Raw genomic sequence first — 17,985 nt, 5'->3', positions numbered from 1 at the left:
GGTTTTCTATGCTGTATAGAAAGTTAATATTTATATACACAGTAGGAAGGACTGGCTTCCAAGTGAACAACTGGTTTCATTCGAGGACATTATATTCCTTCACAATTGGAAGATATTTATTATCATAAACATGTAAGTTCTCTGTGTATTTTTTTCGGCTGGAGACTCAAAATGTAGGAACCTAAAACTTTTCCTCGTAGTTCTGTACCATATTATCATCGTACTTTGATTGCAGTCCAGAGCGGCTTCTGAACATTGTTCCAATTAAACTGTAAGCTTTCATGAAATGCCAAGATCCCGATGTCTGCTTCCTTACACAATGAAAATGGCTTGTACTATTTTTCTTTTAAATTAAATAAAAAAAGAGAAATTTTCCTAGAAAATAGCTCAAGGAAAATTAGCTTTGTTAAATATTACTACACTGTGCACCTGAACGCAATTAAATGAAGTCCTAAAAGTTTTATTGTTGGAAGCTTTTTCTAATGAGTGGTAAGGTAGACGGCTTGGTTATATATGAAGAGGTATGTCTAGTCTTTTAAAATAGCAATTATTCAGTTTCATTGTTCATTTTTAACTAAAACTAAGCTTTAAATATCTCTTACATGTTTCCATATCTAATTGCTAACCTGACGAATCAATCATTAAAGAATATGAAATGAATGAAGTCATAAAGCTTGAATTATGAATATATACAGCTATATATCTGACACACGATGGAAACCTTACCAACGCAGCCCACTCCTGTTGGGTTCAGCTGAAAGTCAGGTGGACAATTACATTCATATCGCCCAGGAGAGTTGACACAAAAGCCATTAACACAATTGATTGGGTCAGCACATTCATCCACATCTGTAAAAAAAAAAAATGGTAGATTTAACAAAAAGCCGCGTTTACTTGGGTATTTATGGGTAATAGTCTGGGACTATAATTATACTTAAAAACGGATTTGGGATAGGCAAGAAATTGTTCGGACTTTTCTAGCATTATATCATAATAATAAAGCACTGGAGACCATACAGCAGACAACATTCTGATTTTATATATAGATATTAGCGTTCCCCCCCCTCTTTTTGGGGGTACTTTTTATTTATTTTATGGTCCTTCTATAAATTCAAAGTTCGTTAAGATTGCCTATTACTATTATATATTACAGCATAGATTTTCTTTGTATTAACGAAATGAATTATGGGAAGAAATGATTCATGGTTGAAAACGGCTGTGTAGAACCAGCGGATAAACCAATATCCAGACCTGTGCAATTCCCTCCAGTTCGGTCCAGTTCATATCCATCATCACAAATGCATCGGAACATTCCGGGGAGGTTACTACATGTTCCAAATACACATATGTTCTGGAAAGAGCACTCATCAATATCTGTTGGGCGAAAGACAATTATGTTTCTTGTTCAATTATCCTATATTAGCGATAAAATACTACTACCACGATCTGATAGGTAATAATAACACAACTTATTTTTGTGTATTCAAGGAAAAAGAGGGCCTAAAACAACATAAGATTAATGGGAAATTAAACACATGCTGACTTACCTTGGCAGGACTTGCTGTCTACCGCTGGAGTGAAGCCCATCTCACATTCACATCGATATGAGCTGGGGATATTGAGGCATTGCCCATTCTCACATAGATTAATATTCTCCGCACACTCATCAACATCTGCGAGTGAAAAGAAAGGGAAGGTGAACTACTGCATTCCATTTTATTATGAAGGCCATTTTTCTTTCTGTTTTCATCACGCAGATTAACTGGGTTGGCAGATTACCAGGACTTCTTGGCTATGGGCATTTGTTTATTTTTATGATGACCCAGGATGTATTTAAAAATGTAAGAACTGTAAAAACTAAAAAATAATAAATTGGATACAACACACATATTTAGAAGTGGGACAAGTATGCACATACTTCATAGCTAGCTTCTGAGGGCCCCTATTCGCTTGAAGGTCTTTAACAGAGAAGAGAGATCAATGCATCTCAATTATAATACGTTTTCCAAAAAGCTATGTAGGGGTGTTCATGTAACAGCAGGTAAGTGGTTTTCATTCATTTACAAGAATAGGTTAAGAAGGTCTTACAGTGTGCAATTTCTTAACTTTAACAACATTTGACATTTCAGTGGTCAACAAAGTTTTTTTTTTATACTTCTTAGGATTTTTTAAGCACGTGGCTTAAAACAATATGTGCAATTACCTATTGCTACCATTTAATAGTTAACCTGGATATGGTTTCATCTTCATGACCAACAATGTTCTGGTTTTGTGGTGGCACGAAACATATACGGCTCATGTATCACCCCATTACACATTGTTATGTTTATTTGTTTATTTTGGGGAAACAGTCAGACATGTCTTCCCCCAGGCCTTCACAAAATAGCGAATTCACGTTTCAGAATATAATGTGAAACTAAAACACGTTTATTCATTACTACAATTGTCCTGTAAGGTTAAAATACATCTGACTCCCTCACACTGGACCATGAGTAGGGGGACTACAGCAATTGGTCCGTTGAACCCATAACCAGGGCCGGCCTTAGGGGTGTGCGACCTGTGCGGCCGCACAGGGCGCCATGGTAGCAGGGGCGCCTGCCCGGAACTTAAATTAAAACATCGTTTTTTTTTTGTTTTTTGTTTTAAAACTTTATTTAACATCATTCATGTTAAATAAAGTTTAAAAAAAAAACAAAAAAAAACCTGATGCTTTAATCTAAGTCCCGGGCAGTCTGAGGGGCAGAGAAGGGGGGTAGTTTGAAGGGGCAGAGAAGGGGGGTAGTTTGAAGGGGCAGAGGGGGGATAGTTTGAAAGGGCAGAGGGGGGGTAGTTTGAAAGGGCAGAGGGGGGTAGTTTGAAAGGGCAGAGGGGGGGTAGTTTGAAAGGGCAGAGGGGGGTAGTTTGAAGGGGCAGAGGGGGGGTAGTTTGAAGGGGCAGAGGGGGGGGAAGTTTGAAGGGGCAGAGGGGGGGTAGTTTGAAGGGGCAGAGGGGGGTAGTTTGAAGGGGCAGAGGGGGGGGTAGTTTGAAGGGGCAGAGGGGGGGCGCCAGAGGAGTAGTCTACACAGGGCGCCACAACGCCTAAGGCCGACTCTGCCCATAACTATATTTTTTTTGCTAAGTAGGTTTACCCAGTAAATAGTAATAAATAGTATTAAATTACAGTACATAACAGAATCATAATATATGTATTTGGTACATATTCCTCATTGTTAAAGCAAAATATTTTAATGAAACATATTAAAAACAAATAAAAAATATTCACATTTGCATAGTTAGTTTTTCATATGTGAAATATTTGACGAAATGTAAATAACCGTATGCCAAAATGTTCAAGTCACTAAACATAAGTAAAAGAGCCTACAAGAGGAGCCATTACACTGAGTTTTCTTACCTGAACAGGTAAAGCCATCTCCTGTGTACCCCTGTATGCAGGTACACCTGTATGATCCAGGGGTATTTAAGCAATGAGCAGATGCACTGCACTGATGGGTTCCGTTTGAACATTCATCAAGATCTACATTGACAGAGAGGGGAAAGCTTAAAAAAAACGGTCCAATCAACAATGAATGTTTATGTGCCAACTCACTTCCCCCTCGTATTCATTTGTTTTGTGTAATTTTATGTTGGTATTAAGTATATGTGGTGTTTGTGACACAGGGCCCCTGAGATAAAAATCTAGCCCTGGACGGCAATGTGAGTTGGCAATCAGGCACCACCAACATTTTACATTAAATAAACACAGTGTTTTTAATGCAAAAGATTTCTGAGGGTCGCCTTTAAAGGAATAATTTCCCCTTGCTAATGCATGGATGGGTTTAGCAGGATCCCTGCTATGCATTTAAAAATATATAATTTGACAGCAAATAAGAACCATTTGGCCCATTTACAATGTCTATTTTTCCTGATGTTAAGACAAAGATCTTAATTGGTCATTGGTCAGGATAGTTTTTTACCTAACCTATGTGTGTTAACTGTATTAGTCTCTACCCCTTCTGCTGGAGCCTCTACCACTCCTGCTATGTCCTCTTTCCCCAGTCCCCAGCTTCTTAGCTTATAACTGCGCATGTGCACTACACTCACCTCCAGCCAGCTGCGGCACTCGCTTGCAAGAGGGTCTAAAGAAACCTCCTGAATACATGAGTTCAGTATGAGGACTTTCCTGCCTGAATTATTACTAAAGTAACTTTCCTGATACAGGCAGCGAGGACTTTAAAGTACTTTATTATACATTCTTTGTGAGTGGGGCTTAATAATTTCACTGGAGTACCCCTATAATAAAATACACAGGAGAATAGCTTCCTTGTACTCACCATGACATGATATACCATTCCCAATCCAGCCTTCCTTACATGTACACTTGAAGCTTCCTGGAACATTAAGACATGTGGCGTGCAGGTCACAGTTGTGGGCACCAATTTCACATTCATCCACATCTAAAAAGAATACATAACTGATAATGAAATAAAGTTAAACATCATCATATTGTCAATCTGTAGGCTAGATGAGCATTTTGATAGAAGAGGTAATGATAGATGACACTAAGGGAGTGTTAGCATTGGAAGGAGGGAAGAGAAAAAGTTCAGTTTTAGAGAGAGATTGAGCTTTTGGAAATGTATAGGAAGATCTGAATGTCATCGGCATACAGGTGGAACTGAAAGCCAAAGGATGAAATTAGTTTGCCCTGGAAAGGGAGATGATGAAGTCAGAAAGGTAGGCAATTAACTAGGAAAGAACAGTGCCAGGTGGATCATGATTTGCAAAGGGTTTATAGAAGAAGAGGGTGGCTGACACTGTCAAAAGAAGTCAAAATGTCCAGAAGGATATCAAAAGAGCAGTGAGTAAATATTTGGTCACTTTAGCAAGAATGGTTTCAGTTGAATGTTGAAAACAGAATCCAGACTGAAGAGAGGTAAAGAATTGGAGTCGAAAAAACTTGGTTAGTTGGGTGTATATTAAGCTATGCAATAAAAGTTTGTTGGCTGGTTTCACACTTCATGCCATCTTTATTTTCTACTGATTAAGTAGCTAAAGTATTTGCACAACTGGGAACATTCCAGGCTTGACCTGTTCTTTAGGTCAGTTTCTTCCTTCTTCAGGCAGAGGAGGAGCATTTGACCATGTCAATACCTTAACCAGTCCCTGCCTTATGTCCACCGACTTCCAACCCACTAAATCTAAAGCTGCTCTAGAGTTAGCCCAGCCCCCATGTATGGTTAGTCTGCCCCTTCAAAAAGCCACTTGCCCAGAAGTGGGGCATCTCTGAGTATCCTACCCCAAGTATGAATATTTGTATGTGTCTGCATACATCAAACATAGAAAACGACAGGACTATCTATATATATGTATAAATTGAATTGGTAAGGGATATAAGATATACCTGTGCATCCTGTTGTTCCCTTTTTCACGGAGTACCCAACCTGACAGTGGCACACAAATGATCCTTTAGTATTCTCGCAATCACCAAACATGCAGACATTGGAATTTATGTCACATTCATTGACATCTGTGGAGCAAGAGATCAGAATTAATATTGTTACATTAGTATGATGTATGAACTATTAAAGATTGTTGTTACATTAAAGTACCAGAAAATCGAATGCACTTCAAATCATGTAAAGCGTTTTAACAAATTCAGCGTTAGATTTAAATTGCATAGCAGATGCCCAATTATGTAATTTTATGGTAGATTGACTTAAAGACTCCGGTTGCAGTGTAACATCTATAGTACACACCACACAGTCTATTTTCCGCATATACTATGTCTCGCAGACACTGCAGGTACATTTCATTTCTGTTTACATCAGAATTCATTCATGATGAGTTAGCACATAGCTTAGGTTTCTTAAAACAAAAACTAAAATAAACCTAGAGTAAAAAAGAACAGTTTTAAGCATTTGTTTGTTGAAGCTGTAATATTTAAAAAAATGGCTTCTGATTGATTTTCACCATGTCACAATGTATTCTCTCCATTAGCATTATGTATTGGGCTCTCCTTAATGAAACCTCCACATTTAAGAAAAAAAAATATTATCCCAGTTGAAACTCTTGTCTAAAAAAGTTTTCATTTAAAAATCCATATCAGCCACGAAAAAAAAAAAAATTATTAGCAACAAAGATTTTAATCAATGAAAGCTCCAAGCTCCAGACTGGGGACTTTGGCTCCAGCCTGCTGCTGTCTGAAAATCCCCAATGGGAATAAGAGTCTACAGAAACAATGGTGCCAAAGGTTGCCCACTCCTGGACTAGGTCCCTTATTCTGAAAGCCAATCTCCGGTGTGGCAAACTTCATTGAATGGATTTCCATGATTTTGGTTCCACAGATCTTCATTTAGCAAAGCTTCAGAAAGCCATGCTGATTCACACGAATAACCGTGTTTTCCACAAGATATTCTAACGTGACATGCCTTTTCACTTGTCCAAATAGTTTCCCCTCAATTGATATCAAACATCCTGGTTTGTGATTCCCAGGCTATGTTCTTGATCCTTTTTAATATAATTGTACCAAACTGGCTTTTCTCCAGACCCGTGGAAATAAGCCAGAGGAAATGGGGCCTCTGAATATTAAAAAAGAGGTCTGGCAATTACTTTAGTAAGCTCTCAAAAAAACTTGTGAGAATGTCACCTGGTCTGGTGCCTTAGTTATCTTGAGTCTGGCTATGGCTTCTGTGTTAGCTACACATTTTCTTAAATATTACCTTGAGTGAGTCTTAAAACCCTTAGGTATATGCAATAATGTTTCATTTTCCATTTGAACTAAATTATTTTGTGCTTTTGTAGCAATTCTTGTACTTATTGAACCCAAATTCTATAGTCTTCTCAGAGGAAGAGGCCATTTTTATATGATCATTTTAAGTAAATTATTACCATTCAAAAGGGATCATGAAAATAAAATATGTGGAATATAGCAATTAAATATTAGACAATATTAGACAAATATGACCTTGCTAAAGACTTTTTCAAACTATATTGTATTATTTATTTAACGTTTGTTAATATTGGCACATTTCTTGCCATTTCATGTTTTTTTAAGGGCGTCTCTATTTTTTCTATAAAATTATAAAATGCAGTGAGCTTATCCATGGACATTGTCAACATATTGGTGTAATTTTATATTACATGGTGGTAATTATGATAAAATAGAAGCACCATGATTAATAAAGCGTCATAAAAAGTCATAATGAACTCTTGGTCATTTAATGTTTCGGGGTTTTTTTTGTCCAGCTCTTGCTTCTGGATTACTGGGAAATAACAGGATGTTATAAACACCGAGCTATGGAAATTACAGGAATTAGATTTCCAGCTAACACAGTTATGCAAAGAAAAACACACTTAAGTCTCTGAGGAAATTCCCTATTCCAGTGAATAAAGTTTTTATATTTCGATGAAAGAGTTATTTAAAGTTTACTTAATATCAACCAATTTTACTGTAATCATTATGCAATCAAAATTGTTAAAACATTTGAGACATTTGTAAATCACGTCAATGACAAAACTGGCAAGAGTGCAAAAGGAACTCATAATTGTTTCAATAGGCTGAATGATTGTAATTAATCCCACAAATATAATGCACATTGTTAGTAAAGAGAAGGTCCATTTTCATTTTTTGACTTAGTTGATTGCAACATAATAAGATGATCTGTAACTCCACTGGGGATCCAGCAGCACTTTTCATTATAGGCATTACCATAAAAGATCACAAGTTGACATCTGATCCGACATGTTTTTCAATTACTGAACTATCATGGTGACAACCAACAATGATAGGAAAGACATCTTGTTTTTCAGAGGTAAAGGACATCTACAATTTTAACGTAGCAGGTTTCCTCCAATTGTTTCTATAATGTTGTATTGAGTTTTTTTTAAAAGGACTGGACGCTCACACACCATGCTGGGATAGTGTGTGTGAGAGGCAGAAATGGTATAGATCTAGAGCTAGCCCTATGGGCTGGAAGCTGTATGCTTGTTTTAAACTCTATATTTTCAATGAACAAACATGACATTCTCTTTCACAGATAATTCAACTTTTTTTGCATTCCTCCCAGCTATGATTTAATGCTTCATACAAGAATATGTGCTCATTTGTGATTAGTAGTGGGAATTTCCAGCCTTCCAGAATCAAACATTTTAACCTCTAGCTACTAAAGTGAAAGAAATTATTTCTCATATTACTACTTAGTACTTACATTTCATAAGATAACATAGGACTTTCAAAGTTCAGTGTTTTCCACAATACTGTGTTTGGCTAGGTGTCCTTGAACTGAACTGTATCCCGAAATAGTATCTTACATTCAAAACAGAAATCTTTGAAAAGTTTTCCTTTTAAATATTTTTGGCTACATTGGATTTTTTGAACATACCTGGAAACTGTTTGAGACTGCACCGGTTTCAGTAATGAAACCATCTGACTTTTTTTGGGGGGGTTAGATTTAATTTATTAGAAATAGTATATTTTTTCCCATTGCAACATTTATTATAAATTCAATAATTTCAACAATAAACAGCATTGATTTCCCATTGTGAGCTCTAAAATTAGCTGTAATAAATAGGAACCAATGGGTTGTATTTAAAAATTAAATATGGCATATTCAGCTGTGTAGTGGCCACCTGATGTCTAGTGCAATGACAGGAATGACTATGATGGAGAAAGTAGTTTGTAGCCATGGAGTGAGAGTGAATGGTTTATACGGATATATCTGCAAAGGGATGTCACTCTTACCAATACATGTCTTCATATCCATGCTAGCCATAAATCCATCAAAGCACAAGCACCGGTATTCTCCAGGTATGTTGGTACACTGTCCTCCATCACAGATTTCTGGGTTGTCTTCACATTCATCAATATCTAGTTGAGTATAACATGAAAATTCCAAATTTACTTGCTGTAATCTTTTAGAACATAGCTGTAGAAATGGCTCAATTCAGACAATAATTTTAGCAAACATTAAGGTGGGAAAGCTTGATAAAATGTTATGCTTTGTTGTCTGATTTAATCTATAATATATAATATCAAAAACAACTTTCACCTACAACCAATCCCTTAGCAGCAAATCTTTTTTAGTCTAATTATTAATAAGTTTTATAAATGGAAACGAATCGCCCTGCACATTCCAATTCATATTCTTATCAAAGGTTCTACATTAAGTAATTGATGACTGTAATTAAGATACAGATGGTAAGAGATAAACTGCTACTGCCTCCTAAAGTCTGGATTTAAGATGCAAAAGACAAAGCCTGTACATTTGTTTCTATTGCTCAGAAGGTAGCATTCCAGCATGATTCCATATGACAATTATTATTGTAGTTAAAGCACCATACAGATTTTCTGGACAGTTTCAATGCTACAGCGTTTTATACTTATTCCAAGGTTTCATGCAATGTCCCAAAGAGTATTACCTCCACAGGTCATCTTATCTGGCATCAGGGAATATCCATCGAGACAACTGCACTCATAACTGCCCTCTGAGTTAGTACAGTAGCTGTCACATCCTCCATTCATTATTGTACATTCATCAATATCTGGGAAATGAGGATTATGAGATTATGGTCAGTACATCTTCACATTCAATTTCATGCATTAACTCAGACCTACATTAAGACAAAATTGCAAGACAGAGAAGCAGGCAAACAATGATATTTGTGAATCCATAACTAAACCATAGCACGAATAATTTTGATATAACAGGTGGACTACTGGATGAAAGCAGAGTCATATGTTCTCTGGTTGCACTGAATGTGTCTTTGCTTCCTTTTACGTCAGCAATAGAAGTGACTGGAGATGCCAGGGACATCATGGCATGGTTATTGCGAAGAGAGTAGAGCAGGGTCTATGGTATGTTTAGAAGCACAGAGTGTATTGCTCATAGTTGCTACCACTAGCCCACCATGGACTGGAGCAACAAACCCCTTGATGTAGGAATATCACGCAATTTTTCATACAAGTTGTGTTATGGACAATTAACCGTTAGTAGTTTGGTTTCATTTCAAATTTCCACAATATGATAATTTTAAATCAAACTGTCAAATAATTAAACACTAGTCACCTAAATGTACTGTTCTAGTTGGCTGAATATCCTATGGTTTAACTCAGACATACCTATACAGCCGAGTCTGTCCAGAGTAGCTTGGTATCCTGGATTGCAGGAACACTGATAGGTACCAATCATGTTCACACACCTCCCATTTCTGCAGAGACTGTCACTCAGAGAGCACTCATTAATATCTGCATGGAAGGCATAGCACATAAGCTTCCAAGAATATATAAACACTACAACATTTCCCCATTTCGTTATTGAAATAACTTGAGATGATATTTGAATAGACATTTAACCTGATTAAAACCATAAACTCATAGAGATTAAGAATTGAGCATCTTGCATGAGTGCAATAGTGTCTTTCTGGAGTGTCAGGGATATCCTATGGCTCCTTATAGTAGGCTTCACAATTTTTTAGCAGGGCTGTTGATCTATAGTTTTACATTGTAGAGCATTTGGTTTTAAATGCCAGAATGTTATCACATGGGCCCTTGTCTTTGTACGGTCATCTTCAAACTGCTCATTGGAATGCAGTGCTGTTTTTATGACCTTTTTGCAGTTCAGAAAAGTCCTTCAGGATTCCAGTAATTTAAGTCATAAAACTTATCCCAAACAATGTCTTTATCTCAGTTTTGCCCAGCTGTGTGCAGCTTCATTACCCTTGTGTCCGAGGCCAAAGACACTCTCAATGTACTATTTATTTAAGGCTGAACATCTCGGTCTCATTTTCCCATTTATGCCAACGATTTTTGCGTAGGATCAGAACCTTAATTTGTGCCTCAAACAAGTAGTTTGACTTTTGGTAACTTACCTACACAGGCATCTCCTGATGGTGTCAGTTCATGCCCACTGGGGCAGTTGCACAAAAAGCTCCCTTCTGTGTTAACACATTCCCCACCTCTGCAAAGTAAAGGGTTTCTCTCACATTCATCAATATCTGAAGCAAAAAGAAAACATGTTGAATGGGCAAGTCATACTAACCACATAGTAAAAAGTCTGAATAACTCTTAAAATTAAACCACCAACTAGTGGTCACAGCCTCTAAAGGACAATTCTTTATCCAGAGCGGCTGATCTGGTGACAAGTTTTAAAACGTTGTACCAGAATAGCACTTTATAAATAACCCCCCAAAAACCCAGTAACAGTAACTGGATTTAAAACACAATTATCAGTACTATATAATAATGGTAATGTTATTTTTTATCAAAAGTATACAAGAGAAATTCTGCAGCTGGTGGAATTATGGCCCTCAAGGAACAGACTTTTTTTATGGTGCGTGATTTCATGTCATTTTCGGATAAAAGTGGTAAATAATTGGAACCAAGAGGGAAACATACTTTTCCTGGAAATAAATATTACACTTAATACATTACTTAAAAAATGCAACTTACCCATGCAGTTCTTCATCATCATGAAGCCACTTTCAAAGCCTTCAAAGCATTCACACTCAAAGCTGCCTGGTGTGTTGACACAAGTACCACTACCGCACAGGTCAGGAGAGATACGGCATTCATCAATATCTAGGTTAAAAAAGATGATATAATGAATATCATGTAAATATTTTTTTTTTAAAATGGTGTAATGCAGTTTAAAAGTCACCTATACCAGACTCTTCAGACTTACTTGGCTATGAATACATTTTTTTAATCGTCCCAATGCATTACGGTCTATCTGATATAAAGTTATAAAAGTTATCTTATCTTCTTAGCAAAGAATGAAACAGCTGTGCTGATTGGATCTTCCCAGTAGTTGCTGTGGTGAAAAGACCACTTTAAGTACTCTGTAGAGAACCATTAGTTGCATCTCCTAATGAGTTAAATATGAAAACTGTATAGCTTAACAATAGTGGACAGTGAATATTTGTACATGCAAAAGAAAGCCTGCCTGGAAAGGGGACTAAACTGGAGTATACGTTTTTACCTGTGCAGTTTCTTTCCTCCATATCCAACGCAAATCCACTGTTGCACTTGCATTTAAAGCTTCCGATTGTGTTTCTGCATTTCCCATTAGTGCATATTCCAGGGAAAGCTTTACACTCATTGACATCTGTAAGAAGAAAAAACCATTTTCATATCTAAATCTAAGAACGGAATTATTAAAAATTCTTCAGTTGAAATCTTCATTTTTCACACATGTATGTGTATTATTTTTTTCCCAAAAAACAAAACAATATACTTTAATAACTTAATAACGCAATTACTCTAACAATATTATTCCATAATTATGTATGGAAATATATAACACAGAATTGTTCACTATTATTTATAAAAAGCATTTATGTTACAAACCTACAAGTACTTAATATATACTGTGATACGCACCTGTGCATAATACACAGGTATAACTTTAAACTCAATTTTGTAGGAAAAAATGAAGTACGCACCCGCCAGATTAGGTCACTGGCTGGTGACTGGTGAGACTAATAAAATTGATTAGGTAATAATGTTAGTTTAAGAGCTATTAAAAATAAAATAAATATTGTAACATGGAAAAAAAACTGTAACCACACTCAGATCACCTGTTAGTTTAGGCCACTGACATTGATCTGTGAATTTGACCTAAAAGGACACTAATCTGTGATCATTATGAATAATGTGTATGTGTATTTTTTACCTGCATGATCTCTCTCTTTCTCTGACTCTCACTGATGAGAGGTGGAGAGATCATCTGCTGCAGAGACCAGGAAGCATATTTGACTCTGCGCCCTACTTTTCAGGACTCTTAAAAATGACTATATATGACTATTAGTCATTAGTCACTATAAATGACTTATAATGACTATTATACCAGAGATTTTACTGTATGTATGTGTGTATTTTTACTTATATAGTGCTCACAAATGGACTTGGTGCCTTACAGTGTGACAAAGGTGTGAGGTGCAACAAACGCAGTACAGTAGTGAGACATTATGATTGGGGTACACTAGGCTACATATTAGGGAAGGAGGTTCCTGTCCCATGGAGCTTAGCTTAGACATTTATTCTGGAGGAGGAAATTAGTTACATTTATAAAATGATGACAATATATTCATCTAGTATTCTTGTCAATAAAACAAAGTAACTTTATAACACAATATTTGTTTTGTTTACCTTTATAAAATGGTCTTCCAGAAAGTACATCTCCTCTGTTAGTAAAGCCAGGACCTCTAGGACATAGCGCCACATATTCATTAGTGCCCGGCTTTGGACAAGCCTCGCATTCTGCACCCCAAGCTGCTCCAACAGCGCAACAACAAGCATCAAGACGAAATCTGCCAGGAACTGGGTGAACACATTCATCCTCATCCCATTTCAGGAAGCACTGCTCCATGCGCAGGTCTGCAAGGAATGTTGAAGAAACAAATTTGAAGAAATACCAATGAGAAGATCCAGATTTTGAACAGAGACATGGTTGAGGTGACATATATGTACCTGGTGTAAAGAAAAGCCAACACTGATGCATATATAAGGGTCTAACTCAGAAACAAAACAAAGAGTTCACAATTTATGTAAGGATACAAAAAAATCAGGGAACATAATAAAAGTCAGTTAGATTGACAATCATGTGAATTAAAACCAACTCATATAAAGAGTAACTTATTTAATTACTTTCTAGTGCAAGAGAGAGGAATTTTGTATTACCTATACAGAGTCGTCCTGTTCCATCCAAGGTCAGCCCATCTGGGCATTCACATATGAAAGATCCTTTGGTGTTAACACAGAGCCCATTGGGACACACACCGGGAAACACTTCACACTCATTGACATCTAAAAACATATTAAAACATATTAAATATTGTTTTTCTTGATGCTTACTTCTGGCATTGAGTTCAGCCAAGTTAGTGCTATAAATAGGGTAGTACGAAGACAATGTACCATCAATGAGGTTATTTAATTTTTCTCCTGGAGTGACCTACATTCTCTTATTTTGCCCAGAAAAATAATAGTATTTTGATACCCCTAGCAATAGTCGTACGTGCCTTAGTCCAAATTTCCTCCCCAGTGAACACACTATACATTGTCTAGGTAATGGGCTGGCCAGTATCAATAATCTACTTGCACTTGCCTCTTAACTTCTGAACTAGCGTATATATATCCTTCAAAATAAGTGCTGGCAGAGTTCGATACTGGGAAGATGAATTCCAGTACTCTTTCTGAGACAGATCTAAAAGTGTATTTCCTAAAATAAACTAGTGAATTCTGGAACTCCTTTTGAGTACTGATGGCAAGAGTGAGAGTTTGCTGAAACATCAAAGATTGTCAGTCCTAACTAGAAGAAATTAGATGACTGCATTCAGCAGAGGAGCTGACATTTTCATGAGCTCACTTTCTGAAGGGCTGAGCTGGTCCTATATAATGTATAGTTAACGTGGCAAGTTTCCTTGAATCACTAGCTGTCACTCCTGCAGGTGAAGGTTTGGGTTACTCTTGTTTATATATAGTGAAGCCAGGTAGATGAATGTTCAACTTTCCTGTATACTCTTGTGTTATTGAATACGGTGTATTTATGTGTGTAATAAGCACATGGATAAATCAGTGGAATGTTACTGTTAAAACACAACATGTCTTGCAGTGGTGTACTAAGGGGTGGTGGTCCACCACAGGTGCCAAACATCAGAGGCGTGCCACACTGCCACACAGAGGTCCCAAGTCTTCTGGAAATCTCCTATCTCTCAATGTCTCCCTACCTTCTCCACCAACCGCTCCCATGGTTCTGTCTCCCACAGCTCTACTTTTTCTCTTGCTTCTTCTTTTCCTATCTTCTTTCTTCATCCACTTCTCCCTAGTATCAGCTCCATTGAGCAGGCCTCCTAGAGTACTTCCGCAAAAGGGAGGAGCCACATATTCAATCACATGGAGAGCCTCTACCCTACCCAGGGGAGAGGGTTTACGTCGCCCCCTTTTGAGGAAGTGATCCGTGAGGCCTGGTCAGTTGAGCTGATACCAGGGATAAGCAGACGATGAAAGAAGACACAAGAAGATGAGGCAAGAACAGGAGCTAAGAAGCGAGAATGAGTGAGTGTGTGAAAGAGTTTGAGTAAGTAATTTGTAAACCACGTCAAGTATTATTCTTTTGTGAAGTCTTCCACATCTGCCATTGTGCATGAACAAATATTGATCACATCAGTATTTAGATGCTAAATGAATCAAAAATATTCACCTTCGCATGAAACACCTTTGACCCGGGCAAATCCTCGTGGGCAGGCAGTATCTAAAATGTTAAGACAAAAATAAAATGAAAATACTAGTATTATATATATATATATAAACCTGCATTTTATAATTCCCTATTTTGAGCCTAACTCCCTTTAATCTTAATAGTATCTTTGTATGAGCAAAGAGGATTTACCTCCAAACATAATTATCAATACATACACTTTTCTCACAAAATATTGTATACTTTGTCTCAAATTGCAAATCAATTTAAATTAGCAGTATATATCTTTGTTATGTTACCTATTTCACATCGTTCACAAGGGCTTCCCCATGCTGCTCCAAGGGTAGCGCAACATTCAGATTTCAGTGTTGCTCCATTAATGTTAACTTCACATCTGCCATCTTGAATATTGAGCCAACATGTTCCCTTAAGGCTATCTGCAGTGATCAAAATAAATGAGAAAATACAAAGTGTATGCTTAAACAAAAAAAAAAAAGATTGTTTCTGTAAGGCTTTTCAACATTTAATACAATTCCAGCCTCCCGGTAAAATGGGATTGTGACAAACCTACAGTTGATAATTTACCTATGCAGATCAGACCAGTAGAATCCAACTTGCTTCCAGGAGAACATTCACAATTGAAAGAACCTAGGATATTTCTGCAAGCCCCATTAACACATGGACTACTTTCACATTCATTTATGTCTGCAAAATACATATACGGAAAAAAAACAACATTATTGTTATAGACGCCTTATGTGGAAAAAGTTGAAATGAATATATTAAAATGCATGCCAAAATGTCTGCCTAATCTTCAGTGTACATTTCTTAAGGGATTTTGTTATGTGTTGTGGTAGGGTTAAGCATAATGATGTGTGTATAACTAAAACCGACATTTTATATTTTGACATATAATAAAATTTTGGCTGAGTAGTCTGAGACAGATTTTTTTTTTTAAATCGGGATTCAAAACTAATTGTCTTTTGAGACATGAAGCTCAGTTTTCATGGAAGGGTTGTTCATTCTGTGTCATATCGTGCTGTGCACAAACAGAAAGACTCTATTGTTTCAATCATTTTCTGCCAGACTCCACCAGCTTTTGGGCACATTATTTAAATCTACAGGCACAAAATTTCATATTGTACTCTGATGATTTTGTCTTTCTGAACAATGATCCAGTTTTCACAAATGTTAATAGAAGTTAGCATTGGGTGACCAGATGTCTCCACTTTCATGGGACAGTCCCCTAATTGAGACCTTTGTCCCTGGGCAGAGGCAGCCTTTACATGAGTCCTGGTGGGTCCATGGGACCCAGGCAGCACTTTGACAGGGGCAACAACTTGCCACCCAAGGCATGTTCATTTTCAGGATAGATTCATTGAGAAGGCGAAGCGTCCGCAAATCTATCTGCATTATACTCTGCCCTTTTTGCGGAAGTGCACCGAGAGGCCAGAATAATCTGGCTAGATTCACGGCTAGGTTCCTGAAGAAGTGGACAAAGAAAGAAGACACAGGGAGAAAAGGACGAAGAATGAAGAAATAAGATAGAGGAACAAGAAGAGACAAGCGAAGAAGCTGAGCTGCGGGGAAGGGGCAGTCGGCAGAGAAGGTAGAAAGACATTGAAAGAGTGAGTGTCAATGAGAGTATGAGAGTGCGTTAGTGAGTGGAAGAGCATGAGAATTTATTAATGATGATATAACATAATGGAAGTGGGTGTGGTTTTGGTGGGCATGGTTTTGGTGGAGGGGCAGCATTTTATCCTTGGACTCAGGCAGCACTATGTCTTGGGCCCGGAATATTCCTGGGTATTATTTTTACCTGAAAATTTCCCCTGAACCCATATTTAGCTTAAAAGTAAATTATCTTTCAAAGGTATACAATTATTTTTCCTTAAATGGCCTGATAAAATCTAAAATATCAATCCATAATCAAACAACCATAACAAATGAAAGCTATAAAAACAAAGCTAGCATTATACAGCTACACTGCGGCAAGTGAAAGAAAGCCCTGCTAGATAATATTCTATTAACTATCATTTAAAAGAAGATCATTTAGGATTTACAATAAAAATTTACAATGTGATATTGTAGGTGGACAGACATTTAAAACCAAACAAATATGACTTCTGAGAAAAATTGATTGTGTCTAGGTTTTGTGTAGGAATCATCTTATAAGCCTTATAAAGTTGTAACAAGTAAGACAATAAGAGTAATAAAAGCAAAAAGAACTAGTCTCTTGGAAAAAGCTGTTACCTTCGCAGGTTTCAGAATCCGTTCTAAACAAGTATCCTTTGGGGCAAACACAATTGTAACTTCCTGGTGTATTCCGGCAGAGTCCATTGTCACAAAGCAGTCTGTTCACTAAGCATTCATCAATGTCTGCAAAAGAAAATGGCATAGTGAGTCTTCTCAAACAAAAAAGTGAATAGTTTAAAACCATCATAACGCATCATCCCCTAAGGCTAGGTTTCCACTTGGGTTTTTGTCCTGCGTTTTTTTCTTGATGAAAAACGCCAAGAAAACTGCCACTGCATTTACCTGCGTTTTGGCGTTTTTTCTGGAGTTTTTTCTGGCGTTTTAGCCTTTCTGTGGAAATTGCTTTTTTTGACCTTAGGCAGTTTTTCCAGCCTTTACAAGTTAGAAGTTTCACCCAGCTAAAAGGGATTAGGATAAATGGCAAGTATCTGCCCTCTCCTGATGTCATTTACTTGGTAGACCCTTTTGTCTCTTTTCTGTGGTTTGTAAGGCATGCTTTATTTCGAATGTCTGCTCCTCTGGGAAGATTGGCCCCAAATGATGGTGCAAATTGTTTGCTGTT

At 37.1% G+C, this 17,985-nt stretch overlaps 1 protein-coding gene across 1 annotated transcript in view; it reads right to left on the bottom strand.

Moving 5' to 3' along the window:
• FBN2 (fibrillin 2) overlaps nucleotides 1-17,985 on the bottom strand; it is a 108,090-nt gene that overhangs the window by 27,329 nt on the left and 62,776 nt on the right. The window contains exons 19-36 of the mRNA XM_053473678.1: nucleotides 17,421-17,546; nucleotides 15,753-15,872; nucleotides 15,467-15,604; nucleotides 15,171-15,221; nucleotides 13,652-13,777; nucleotides 13,121-13,348; nucleotides 11,952-12,077; nucleotides 11,423-11,551; nucleotides 10,843-10,968; nucleotides 10,094-10,219; nucleotides 9,394-9,516; nucleotides 8,717-8,842; nucleotides 5,378-5,503; nucleotides 4,311-4,433; nucleotides 3,392-3,514; nucleotides 1,548-1,673; nucleotides 1,252-1,374; nucleotides 727-849 (exon numbers count right to left, since the gene is read on the bottom strand). Coding sequence (XP_053329653.1) covers nucleotides 727-849; nucleotides 1,252-1,374; nucleotides 1,548-1,673; nucleotides 3,392-3,514; nucleotides 4,311-4,433; nucleotides 5,378-5,503; nucleotides 8,717-8,842; nucleotides 9,394-9,516; nucleotides 10,094-10,219; nucleotides 10,843-10,968; nucleotides 11,423-11,551; nucleotides 11,952-12,077; nucleotides 13,121-13,348; nucleotides 13,652-13,777; nucleotides 15,171-15,221; nucleotides 15,467-15,604; nucleotides 15,753-15,872; nucleotides 17,421-17,546 — 2,289 coding nt within the window. The remainder of the gene's footprint in view (nucleotides 1-726; nucleotides 850-1,251; nucleotides 1,375-1,547; nucleotides 1,674-3,391; nucleotides 3,515-4,310; nucleotides 4,434-5,377; nucleotides 5,504-8,716; nucleotides 8,843-9,393; nucleotides 9,517-10,093; nucleotides 10,220-10,842; nucleotides 10,969-11,422; nucleotides 11,552-11,951; nucleotides 12,078-13,120; nucleotides 13,349-13,651; nucleotides 13,778-15,170; nucleotides 15,222-15,466; nucleotides 15,605-15,752; nucleotides 15,873-17,420; nucleotides 17,547-17,985) is intronic.

This window comes from Spea bombifrons, chromosome 1, assembly GCF_027358695.1.
Source record: "Spea bombifrons isolate aSpeBom1 chromosome 1, aSpeBom1.2.pri, whole genome shotgun sequence".
Lineage (NCBI taxonomy): Eukaryota > Metazoa > Chordata > Amphibia > Anura > Pelobatidae > Spea > Spea bombifrons.
This window is presented reverse-complemented; position numbering and strand designations above follow the sequence as displayed.